Consider the following 12,623-nt stretch of genomic DNA (forward strand, 5'->3'; position numbering starts at 1 on the left):
AAACATTAATCCATTGTCTTTTTTGGTGTCTAATTAAGATTTTTCACATGTTCAGATTCTCTTGAGATACAGATAAAGATAGCAGATTAATATTTGAAGAGTTTGGTTCCAAAACGCAATAAATCCATTTTTTTTTTTGTTGCAAGAACTAACAGAACATGCATACAAAAACATAGACATACTACAATATCGAGACAATATACAGAGAAAATAATGATAATAATAAATAAATAAATAAATAAAATACAGAAGAGGACAAAATAATAAAAAGAAACAAAAAAAAGAAAAAATAAAGAAAAAAATAAAGGGGCTATCACCTAAACAGTATCAGATGAAGAGGTCAAAAGTAGAACAGATCCTTACTGTACTTATGGCTTTCTTATTACAGCATTTACCATTAGGCTACTAAATAATATATCATTTCTGGGGTGAGCCTATTTGCTATGGTAACAACCTGTGTGTGTGCACCTGTGTTTGTATGTGCACGCGTGCTGTGGGTGAGGAAGAGTGACACCCCAGTCAGACGTTCAGTTGCTTCATTGCATTTTGGTACAGCAGAAATGCATACATTCCTTTTCAATAGAACGCTGCATTTGGTTTGCATCACTTGCATTGCGGTGCAATTTAGGTTAAGAATCCGTTCGAAAAATCTCAACATTACGTCCCGCTATATACAGTGAATGCATGCTGAAATTATTGTTGCGTGGCTACATAAAAGTTTAAGCATATGTGATGCATTGCGCGATCGGTCTGACTCGCGTGAGAGAGAATACGTTTACTACTTAAAAACATCATATCTAGTCAAACCGCATAATGACATCGCTACAAATACAGTATGGGATTAAAATCAGCGGAAGCTACGTTACCTTGTTTCATCGACGCTTGGTGAAGCAGCGGTGGATGTTTTCGGTTCATATGCTGAATGTAATGATACAACAAACTTTAACAAAAGCAACAGAAAGATTCAAATCTATGGATAGGGAACAATTATTGAGAAAAAGTAAGGTACCACGTTCTAATAACTCTAATCGTGTCTATTTTTAACAACATATAGCGCTGAGGATATTCGAATTAAACACATCATCAATTCTAATTGGAACATTTTAGAAAGCGACAGCACGCTCCGTACAATTTTTTCAGAAAAGCCTATGGTAAGTTACAGACATCCACCGTCGATACGGAATAAGGTTGTACGTAGTTACCTTCCGACGCCTGAGAAAAAAACATGGCTTACCTCGTTAGCCCGTAATTTTAAATGTGGAAAGTGCAGACATTGTGACAATATGGTGAAAACTAATACGTTTACAGATGTGAATTCTGGTAAAGTGTATCCTATTAGTTCTTTCATCAATTGTAATACTTCTCATGTAATATATAGATTGGAATGTGAATGTGGGCATTTTTATGTTGGTCAAACAAAAAGGAAATTACGGTTAAGAGTAGCAGAGCATAAGTATGCGATCCGGACAAAAAACGTGCTGTACCCCATGGCGAGACATTGGCTGAATCCCAAACCGCCTACTTCCATACTATATAGTATGCAAAGTAGCGCTTTTTACATACTATATAGTATGGAAGTAGGCGGTTTGGGATTCAGCCATTATATTGAGGCGGGTCATACCTGTGAGTCTTCATTAAAAGTTATTGGCATTGAATCCATCCCCTGTACAATAAGAGGGGGAAATAGATTAAAGCAGCTTCTTCAAAGAGAAATGTTTTGGATCTATACACTTAAGGAGTTTCCTGGTGTTAATGAAGAAATTGACTTTTTGCCTTTTCTGTAATTTTTGTTTATTTATATTTACATTTCTGTGTGCTGTAAATGATGAAATTGATTTTTTCCTCTTTTGGAATTTCTTTTATTTATTTGTCTTTCTGTCTCCAAAAATCATCAATTGCCTCCTGTGAAATGTCTCCTACTATGACAGCTGCCATAGCACCCGTCATCGAATGTTGATTGTTTTATCTGAGTGAGTGAAGGGGGCATGGCTTAGCCATAGGTCAATTAAAAATGGCGTACCCCACGTCTTTGAATACGATTATACTTACTGCGATTATGAGCTTAGTTGCATTATTTTTATCAAAGTATTGCGTTTACATGAGGTAAAGTATAATTCCAGTATACGCGACAGATCAAACAATATGATTGGCATGTGAGAGGGCTCTCCCAGCTAACAACTTCTGGTTTCCATAATGTTCTGGAAACGTTGGTAGCTTTACCAAGTTGCCTTACTGTGCTTTTACACTGCCATCGGTAAGAGCATCAATTAACGCTCTGTAATCTGATTGGTTGCCGATTGGTTGTCGCTGAACCGTGTCATTGCTCATTACCATGAAGTTGAGCTGATTTCAACTCTCCTTGACGCTCACACCGTACATAACGTGCCGCTCGACGCCGGCTCTCCTTGAAAATAAATTACTTCCGGCTACTTTAACACCCTCACCCGTGGCGGTGTGAAGGCACAAATAGTAAAGGCCATCCATTATAAACGTTTTTTTTTGTTATCTTATATAACCTACAGGGAATATCTTGGGAGGGTTTACTTTAGTTTATAAAATTAAACATAAAAATAACCTAGAGGGAACTTTCTTGAAGGAGTGTGAAACCTAAGCGCTTGCTCAAGGATTGGGACGATATTCATTTTTAGCATTTTTTTCAAGCCCAAAACCGTTAACTGACAAAGCCTCTCTAAAATCTCCAGCCACACCCATAAAGTGATTGAGACCTTCAGTGAAGCTCCTCCTACAACAATCCACCAATAAATGCTGGAGTCAAACACACAGAGAAATCACTCCATGTGTGACAACTGAAATCTTCATGACATAATGTTGATGCTGGTGAAAGAGGAGCTTGAGATGATGACAGATCCACAGCCATGCAGGATAAAGGATGAAGATACTGAGGAACAAATAGGTTGGTGTCTATGTTATAATCTTTATTGTTGATGGTTGAGGAATAATCATAAAAACATTGTCATTGTGAAACATGAGGGGAAATAAACTAAAATCCATGAGATGATAACTTTCTGCATCTATAATAGATTCAGTAGAATTAGATTGAAACATCAGGTAAAGAGTTTTATCCAAAGCAACCTTCAGTGGATTGAATGACTGTGATCTCCATGCAATGCTCTACTAGTATTAAACTGCAAGAGCAGACATTGACAATAGAAATTACATAATGTACTTCACATGAAAGATAACACATAACAGATACATGACATGTTGCTTTTGTCATACAATCTTAAAAGTGTTTTGTCACTCTGGTTTCTCAATTTTAACGATTTACTTTCTTCATTTTAGATATGATGGAAGTGAAAGAGGAGAGTCAAGCTGAAGTGGATGAGAAACATCAGATTGTAAATATAAACCATAATGTTTCACAGAAAGAAACTCTGAAGACAGAAGACATAAAGTGTGAAAATAGTTTCAGTGGAGATGAACGCCCGGCAGATCACAAGAGGACTCACAGTGAGGAGAAACCTTTCACATGTCAACAGTGTGGAAAGAGTTTTAGAACAATAGTTAACCTTAAAGCACACATGAGGATTCACACTGGAGAGAAACCTTACACATGTCAACAGTGTGGAAAGAGTTTCAGAAATAAAAGTAAACTTGAGGCTCACCTGAGAACTCACAGTGGAGAGAAACCGTACACGTGTCATCTTTGTGGAAATAGTTTCACAGTTGTAGCTAGCCTTACGAAACACATGAGAATTCACACTGGAGAAAAACCATACTCGTGTCAACAGTGTGGAAAGAGTTTTAAAACTTCAGGTGACCTTACGAGACATGTGAAAATTCACAGTGGAGAGAAACCACATGCGTGCCATAAGTGTGTAAAGACTTTTACATCTATAAGTTACCTTAAGAAACACATGATAACTCACACTGGAGTGAAACCGTTCACATGTCTTCAGTGTGGAAAGGGTTTTAGAGATAGAACTAACCTTGAGACTCACATGAGACTTCACACTGGAGAGAAACCTTACACATGTCCTCAGTGTGGAAAGAGTTTCACAACAAAAGCTAACCTTGAGACTCACATGAGACTTCATACTAGAGAGAAACCTTACACATGTCCTCAGTGTGGAAAGAGTATTAAAACAAAAGGTTACCTTGAGACTCACATGAGAATTCACACTGGAGAGAAACCGTTTGCGTGTCCTCAGTGTGGAAAGAGTTTCAGAAGAAAAGATAGCCTTGAGATTCACGTGAGACTTCACACTGGAGAGAAACTGTTTGCATGTCCTCATTGTGGAAAGAGTTTTATGCGGAAATCAAGTCTCAGAAATCACCAGCGCTTACATTCTGAAGAAAAGACATTCAACTCTTCTGTGCAGTTATGAGTTTATTATGACATTGAATTAGAAGACACACACGAGTGGTCATAAGTGGATATGTAAAGTCTTATTATGAGTTCACACCAGCCTCGTTTGAGGCATCAAAATGGTCTCGCATCTACCGGGTCTAGTTTGCGCTTGAACATTATGGGGCGGTTTCCCAGACAGGGATTGGACTCGTCTTAGACTAAAACATTTTTAAGAGCTGTCCAAACAGAACACAACTTGCACTTACATATCTTAAATAAATCAGTGCTCTTTGTCTTGTCTCAAAATGCACACAGGTAATTTTTTATTAAGGCATGTTTATTAAAGCTAGTGGCCGGCAGTGGCTCAGTGGTTCATGTAGGTTGTCTACAAACCGGATGGTTAGTGGTTAAATCCCCGGCTCCACCGGACCAAGTGTCGAGGTGTCCTTGAGCAAGAGACCTAACCCCAGCTGCCCCCGACGAGCTGGATTGCACCTTGCATGGCTGACACCACTGTCGGTGAATGAATGTGTGAGTGAATGTGAGGCAACTTGTAAAGCGCTTTGGATAGCCAAAGGTCTGTTAAAAGTGCAATATAAATGCAGACCATTTAAAAATAGTTATATTTCCTAATTAAACTAAGGCCTAGTCCTGGATTAAGCTAATCCCTGTCTGGGAAACCGCCTGTTTGAGTTTACTTGCTTCATTCGCGTGTGAAATTCTAGTCATCGAAACTTTCAGAAATTTGCATCATTGGAGGGGCTTCTGTGACTCTGCTCGCTTTCTGTAATCATGTCACTACTAGAGCAAGCTCCTGGTTGATTAACGCGGCACGTTTTTCTGCACAGTTAAAATTTAAAAAATTAAAAATTCGCTCGTTTGCAGCGGCAATGCTCAATTCAAAAAGGCAGAGTCGCGTCTACCATGCCGCACTAAATGGCTCATTCGCGCCATGAGACTTCCAGACGCGTGTCAACACGTCTTCACATTGACTTAACATTGAAATCACTCGCGCTTGACGCCTCTACAGCAGCTGGTCTGAACGCATTATTATTAAGATAGGGCCCACCAAAAGATTTATTAAATCTTATCATATCAGAGACCACAAACATGATGAGAAAAAATACACTATATTGCCAAAAGTTTTGGGACACCTGCCTTTATATGCACATTAACCTGAATAAAATCCAATTCTTAATCCATATGGTTTAATATTGAGTTGGTCCACCCTTTGCAGCTATAACAGCTTCACTTCTTATTGGAAGACTTTCTACAAGGTTTAGGAGTGCGTTTATGGGAATTTTTGACCATTCTTCTAAAAGCACATTTGTCAAGTCAGACACTGATGTTGGACGGGAAGGCCTCGCTCGTAGTCTCCGCTCTAATTCATCCTAAAGATGTTCTATCAGAACTCAGGCCAGTCAAGTTCCTCCACACCAAACTCACTCATCCATGTCTTTATGGACCTTGCTTTGTGCAATGGTGCACAGTCATGTGGAAACAGGAAGGGGCTATCCCTAAACTGTTCCCCCAAAGTTTGGAGCATGAAATTTTCCAAAATGTCTTGGTATGATGAAGCATTAAGAGTTCCTTTCACTGGAAAGTGATTGAAACACCTGAATTCAATGATTTGGAGGGGTGTCCCAAAACGTTTGGCAATATAGTGTATAGGATTTACCAGTTTTGTTCCTATAGTATGTGGATTGCCAGTATGTGGTCATCACAGCACACCACACATCTTTGTTGTTTGTGAGTCTTGACAGAGAACATAGAAGTCTTGCGATGTCTCTCGTGGTCAAACAGTAAACAAACATGATGGAAAACGGTCATAAAGAAATGTCATTAATACTGTGGACTGCACCTCACTTTGGACTGTTCCTGCTGCGCCATAACTGCAGCTGTTATTGTTTCGTCTTTTATCAGCTGGCTTTCTGATTGGTTATCATTTTGTTTTACGTGACTACAGCGTAAATGTTCGCTTGTCCTTAAGGTTTCCCCACATATCAGGATTTTTAACATGTTGAATTTTTCAGAAATATTCAACAAGAGATGTTATGTGTTTCGATTGAGAAAACAGTTCTGATGTCTCAAGCACTGCTTTGTTACTGTGCTTCTGTTTCATGGTCTTTTGGGGGTCTATATGATCCCAGACCCTCTTCAAATAGTTAAAAACATATGCCGTGTTATTTTTTTATTCTGATATTTCATGACTGTCTCTATTTACATCAGATCATTTTACAAATGTTTTTTTCTTGATTGTCGATTACATGTGATGATGACCCCAGTAATAAAAGTTATAACTGTATGACCACTAAAATGATTGTCACATGATTTGAATCTGTTCGGCACACAGAACACTGTTATCTTAGCATTAATAGTTGTGTTAAAAAACAGCATTGTACTAATAAAAGTGAATAAAGTGCTAAACATGTTTATTTACGTATTTTAACACTGTTAAAAATGTCTGTAGAAATTACAGTATTATTGTCTGCTGTTTGCCAGTAACTTACTGTAGATTTAAATTTGTTATTTACTTGCAACAGTTTGTTCAACGTTAAATCACCATTAACATGTCTTTATCTTTACAGAATAAAACTATAAAATAAGAGCCTCATGAAAAGCATTCTGGAAACCAAAATCTGAATGAAAAAAACTGAAAAAGGTTGATGAGGTTCCCAGAATGCTTTGCATGAGGCTCTTATTTTAGTTTTATTCTGTAAAGATAAAGACATGTTAAGTCTTTAAAGACTAATACAGACCTACAGATTATTTTTTATAAAAACACATTTAGTAAATAGTTTCTCCATCACACGCCTTGCTCAACACATGCGTCACTTTGATCTTCAGATGATAACTCTGGATTGTCTGGAAAGAAAAATGTAGACATTTATGTAAAGTTCGTATTTACTGAGAGTGAAATCAGGATTTTGTCGCTTTTCTTGAAAGGTTTGTTTCATTTGTGCCAATAACCTCACAGTGAAAAAACACTCAATAGTGTTAAAAGAGCTGTTAACAGACCCATCAGTCTTCATGAAATGTTTTTGTTTCAGTCACATCAGTGTTAATAGAGTCGTTGATAAACCTCATTATTTCAGACTGATAGTTCACATTTACACCCAATTCATTACAGTGATCTCTTAAGATCTGAAATGTTTGTGATTTAAATAAGATGAAAACTATATTATGTTTTCATACACACAAAATGTTTGAATACTATGATTTTACTGCATTACCCCATAGATGGGTAATAACATTTGTGTACTTTTTACTTTTTTGTACTGAATTTTTTTAATATTTTCATCTAATGCCACATACACAATATAGTTTAAATAAAAAATACTTTGTATTTAAATGAACGTAATACTACTAGACAAGTAGTAAGTGTCTGTATTTCTCCTGGATGACATTATATAAACAGTTTTTATGTTAATGAACTACACAGATGTCATCTATCAGTTAATGTACACATCTTGGAAATCTGAATGAATTTAATGAGCTTATTAACATCGTAAAATACAGCGCAGAGCCGAAGCATGCCACCATTTCATTAAAATGAGACTAAAGCGATCACAAATTCATGTACAGATTGGGGAATAAATTACAATCTTTAGTGGGGATGGGCAAAGTTTCGTCTAACTAAATCTTACCTAAACTATTACTTTACCTGATATTTAACTCTGATATTATACAAACTGTGTCGTCTCTTTGAGGAGCATACTCACTTTAGCATTTTAATGGGAGGCACGTCTATCACTGCATTATTGTCAAATGTGCATGTGCTTAAGATTCTCTTGACATACAGAGTAAGATATAAGCAGATGTATATTTACACATTTTGAACATAAATATAAATATATTATATTATAAATAATACAAAAATAATAAAAAAACTAAATATAATCAAGTTGGATTTACAAGTAATTACATTTTTTATCTTGAACTTTTTATATAGGGATTTTTTTAGTGTATCTGACATAAACTGGACAAATTAAATACTGAAACAGATACCTCTATGAATGTTTTACTGATAAAGCTTTTTTTAATCTCCAGCCACACCCACACAGTGATTGAGACCTTCAGTGAAGCTCCTCCTACAACAATCCACCAATAAATGCTGGAGTCAAACACAAAGAGAAATCACTCCATGTGTGACAACTGAAATCTTCATGACATAATGTTGATGCTGGTGAAAGAGGAGCTTGAGAAGATGACAGATCCACAACCATGCAGAATAAAGAATGAAGATATTGAGAAACAAATAGGTTGGTGTCTATTTTTCAATCATCTATCCTTAATATGTTATTGCATCTCACTGAAATGTATTGACTTTGTTTACAAAGACTTTGCTTTTGGGATTCTCCTCCGCCCCACCTTGTTTCACTTGAGGTTTTTTTGGACAAAATGACCAGCCAGAAAATAGTTTATAATCAGGGTCTTTTAATGTCTCAAACAGAAGAGAGAAAAGGAAGAGATGCACATTAGTCCCTTTCACACATACAGTCTTTACTGGTAATTTACTGGTAAATTGCAGTTAACATGTCATGTGTGAACAGAACCTTTCCGGTAAATCAGTGCTCCCAATTTACCAGTAAGACAGGTTGTAAGATTAACGGTAATTTGCCGGTAAGCGCTGTGTGTGAACGAAAAATATAGCATTACCGGCATTTAGATGACGTCAGACCGCGCTGACAGATCAGAAAGCCAATCAGAAAGTTTTTTATACAGGTGACGCAGTTTCCCCCAGACTGTTTACGGACGTTTCCACACACATGTTGTGTTGTGTGAAATTCTGTCCCCGTGAAAAACTGTCCCAATGGGCGGGGCATACATGCATATTCATAGGTTCGCTCCGCTTTGGAACCAGCGACTGGATCGCAAATTCCCGCGTGTTCTCCAGCTCTCCTTTGATATATTATTTCTATAATGTAATAAAGCCGAATGATCATATGCCTTGCTTAGATGCACAATTGCTCACATTCTTCACATAATAGGCTAAAATGCTTTGCATGTGCGTTTTGTAAGAACACTTTTTCATGGCTATACAATATAATTTTTGCTATCTAGCCCACGTCTACAATGCCAAACAGCAAACTAAGCACGGAACGAGCACGTATTTCTCCTCATTGTTCTTTGCTGCTGCGATAGTTCATCACTTGTTTTGTAGTGTATTTTGCTGCATCATTTGCATGCACTGCAATAAATCATATGTAGCTAACTGCATGTTCAAATAAAGATTTTTATTATTTTTAATATTCATATTATTATTATTATTATTACTATTATTATTATTATTATTATTATTATTATTATTATTATTATTATTATTATTATTATTATTATTATTATTATTATTATTATTATTATTATTATTTATTACATTTTTATATAATGTTTCCTGGTGTTGTTTTGCCTCTTGCAAGTTTTTAACCCCAGTTGGAATTTATAGAGCCCCAACGAAAAAGCCCCGCAATAATTGAAAATGACATTTCTTATTTATTGAGATTTGCAAAATCAGATTTTCTTACTGTTGAAGACAAGAAACTCACTAACGAAGGCCAGATTTATCACATATCATGATATAGTTAGTTATCTTTATTGACAGACTAGAAGTCCAAATAAAAAACACACAATAAACAAACATTGATTAGCTATAAAAGGCTCACACAATATACAAACATCCATAAACAACCACAATCAAACATAACATAAACTGCACATAGCACAATGTGCTCACTGGTTAAAGCATACCCATATTTTCTTATAAATTATACACATATATGTGAACATTACTCTATTTACAGGATTTCTGTAAATAAAAATGGTCTAACATATTTGAAAAGCTATTTACCTAAATACAAGCCTTGCCTAATGCAAAATGTGGTTGTTTCCCTGTGTGCTAAGAGGCTAATTTGGACCAAGACAAAAAGGTAATTTTGATTTGAATCTAGGCCATAAAAAAGCTGTAGTCACTTGAAAACACACACAACACACATGAAGACTCAACTTTTCTCATTGTTATTATTGGACAAATACATTAAGAATTACATTCCATATGTAATATGTTCTTTGTTTATGCACATACACAAGATGTTACAAAATAAACATAAATGATTAAAGTAACACAGATGTACTATCCACCTTTTGTACATATAGGCTACTGCCAAAACTGGGTGAGCTGTCACCATCGAGCGTCCTCTCTAGACAAATCTGTATGTAGCGCAATCTGTATGTATTGTAATATGGGCCAGATAAAAATGTGGCATAATCTGCACGTAAATCGACCCACACAGAATATTTACATGTGATGTTAAATGCCTTACACCTGGGGAAAGTGTTTAAAGTGAGGTAAGTTAGGTGATGCAACCTATTCATATTTATACATCTAAACATTGCACTTGTTTTTTTTTTATCAATTGCTTTCTATGTGTAAATCAATCCTCTGTTTAGATAGAAGGGTAAATAAAACTTATCAATGCATTACCTGGTAAGTCTGACATTACTTACTGAAAAATCCTTTCAGCCATTGAACCTCTGGAAGGGCAGTGCTATTTTAATGAAAAGGCTTTAAGAAATGCTGAATTCTTGAAATGGATATTTTATGTAAGCAATGAATTAGTGAAATAAACTCTTGTTACAATATGCATCTGTACTGCTGTTGGATTCAGGGAAGTATGATGTGCTGATTGGGTCAAATAATGAGAACAACCACGTGACACTCATGGCCAGTTTCTTTTCATTCTCATCTTCTCTTTATCACTCTGTTTAAAAACATGTCATTACCTCATTCGGGAAGAAAATTAAAATGTTGTTTTTATATTTTGGTCTCTCTTCCATTTTTGCCTTTTAGTAACACAGGAAAACACTCATAAACATATTTAAGCTGGTCTGAACAATGTTGGTCTGGCAATTAGGTAAATAACCTTTAAAAAATGTTAGGCAATTTTTATTTACAGGAATCCTGCTTTAATAGAGTAATCATGCATCATGTCCTTTGAATGATTGCAATGCTCTTTTCGTTAAGGCTCTATAAAGTCCAACTCAAAAAGGAAACAAAATAACACCAGAGAACATTTAAAAAAAAATTATACATGCATTTAGCCATATCCCTGCCGGAAAAAAAAACAATAGAAACCATTACAGAAATTATAAGGGTTTCCATTACAAAACCATTACAAACTATTAAAACTTTAAAAACCATTACAGAATGCGTAATGGTCTCTATTGTTTTTTCAGCAGTGATTTGAGTTTTATTGCAGTGCATGCAATAAATGCAGCAAAATACACTACAAAATAAAACATTAACTATGGACAAGATACAACAAAAACAACGAGGAGAAATATGTGCTCGATTCGTGGTGTAGTGTTTATCAATATAAATGTAGGCTAAATAGCAAAACCGATATTGTTTAGCCATGAAAAAGTGTTCTTACAAAACGCACATACAAAGCATAATGTAAACAATTGTACATATGAACAAGGCATATGATCATTCGGCGTTATTACCTTAAAAGAATATAAAAAAGAGCTGGAAAACACGCAAGAATTTGCAATCCAATCGCTGGTTCCAAAGCGGAGCGAACCTATGAATATGCATGTATGCCCCGCCCATTGGGACAGTTTTTCACGGGGACAGAATTTCACACAACACCGTTTGCCACAGATGTGAAAACAACAAAATACGGACCGTGGATATTAAGTCATAACCCGCCGTTTACAAATACGACACGGACGGAGCTCGCCGGCCGCGCGCCACAGGTAACTTCCGCTTTCTCTCCGAGTTTACCGGTATTTTGATACTGATGTGTGAATGATGTCTTACTGGTAAAAAGACGGAACGTCACTGCATGTGTGAACAGCACATTTTTGTATTTACTGGTAAATTCATTCTGGTAAATTCATGGTAATTTACCAGAATTACTGTGTGAAAGAGGCTATTGTGAGCCCCAAAAGATGTCCACACAAGCACTGTCTGTTTTAAATGCAAAGCGCCCATTAACAAGGCACATGAAATAGACTATTGTCATTCATGTGCATACGTTCAGTAAATGCATTAGATGCATGCATCATTTACATGAGTTCACATAAAGCTTTTGTCATTTTGTCACAACGTTTTTTTTTTATTAATGACTTGGATTTGTTAGGAAACGGCACAATTGTAAAATAATTTTCTGTGTTTTGTGATCTTTCACCTTCACTTTAAACGGGCGATCATTTTTGACCGGGATCACCACATCAAGTGTGAGACTGTCATTTTATACAATGTAAAAAAACCTGTAGAAATTACAGCGTTACTTGCAGCTGGTTGGCGGTA

General features: G+C 36.1%; 2 protein-coding genes across 2 annotated transcripts in view; one reads left to right on the forward strand and one right to left on the reverse strand.

Moving 5' to 3' along the window:
* LOC129422329 (uncharacterized) overlaps window positions 1-7,478 on the forward strand; it is a 97,155-nt gene extending 89,677 nt beyond the window's left edge. Inside the window, exon 3 of the mRNA XM_073856598.1 lies at window positions 3,304-7,478. Within this exon, the coding sequence (XP_073712699.1) occupies window positions 3,304-4,349 (1,046 nt within the window). The 3' untranslated portion in view covers window positions 4,350-7,478. The remainder of the gene's footprint in view (window positions 1-3,303) is intronic.
* The window catches only part of LOC129422851 (uncharacterized), a 469,570-nt gene that overhangs the window by 364,068 nt on the left and 92,879 nt on the right, over window positions 1-12,623 (reverse strand). The gene's annotated exons all lie outside the window — the stretch shown is intronic.

Source organism: Misgurnus anguillicaudatus, chromosome 19, assembly GCF_027580225.2.
Source record: "Misgurnus anguillicaudatus chromosome 19, ASM2758022v2, whole genome shotgun sequence".
NCBI classification, from domain to species: Eukaryota; Metazoa; Chordata; class Actinopteri; order Cypriniformes; family Cobitidae; genus Misgurnus; species Misgurnus anguillicaudatus.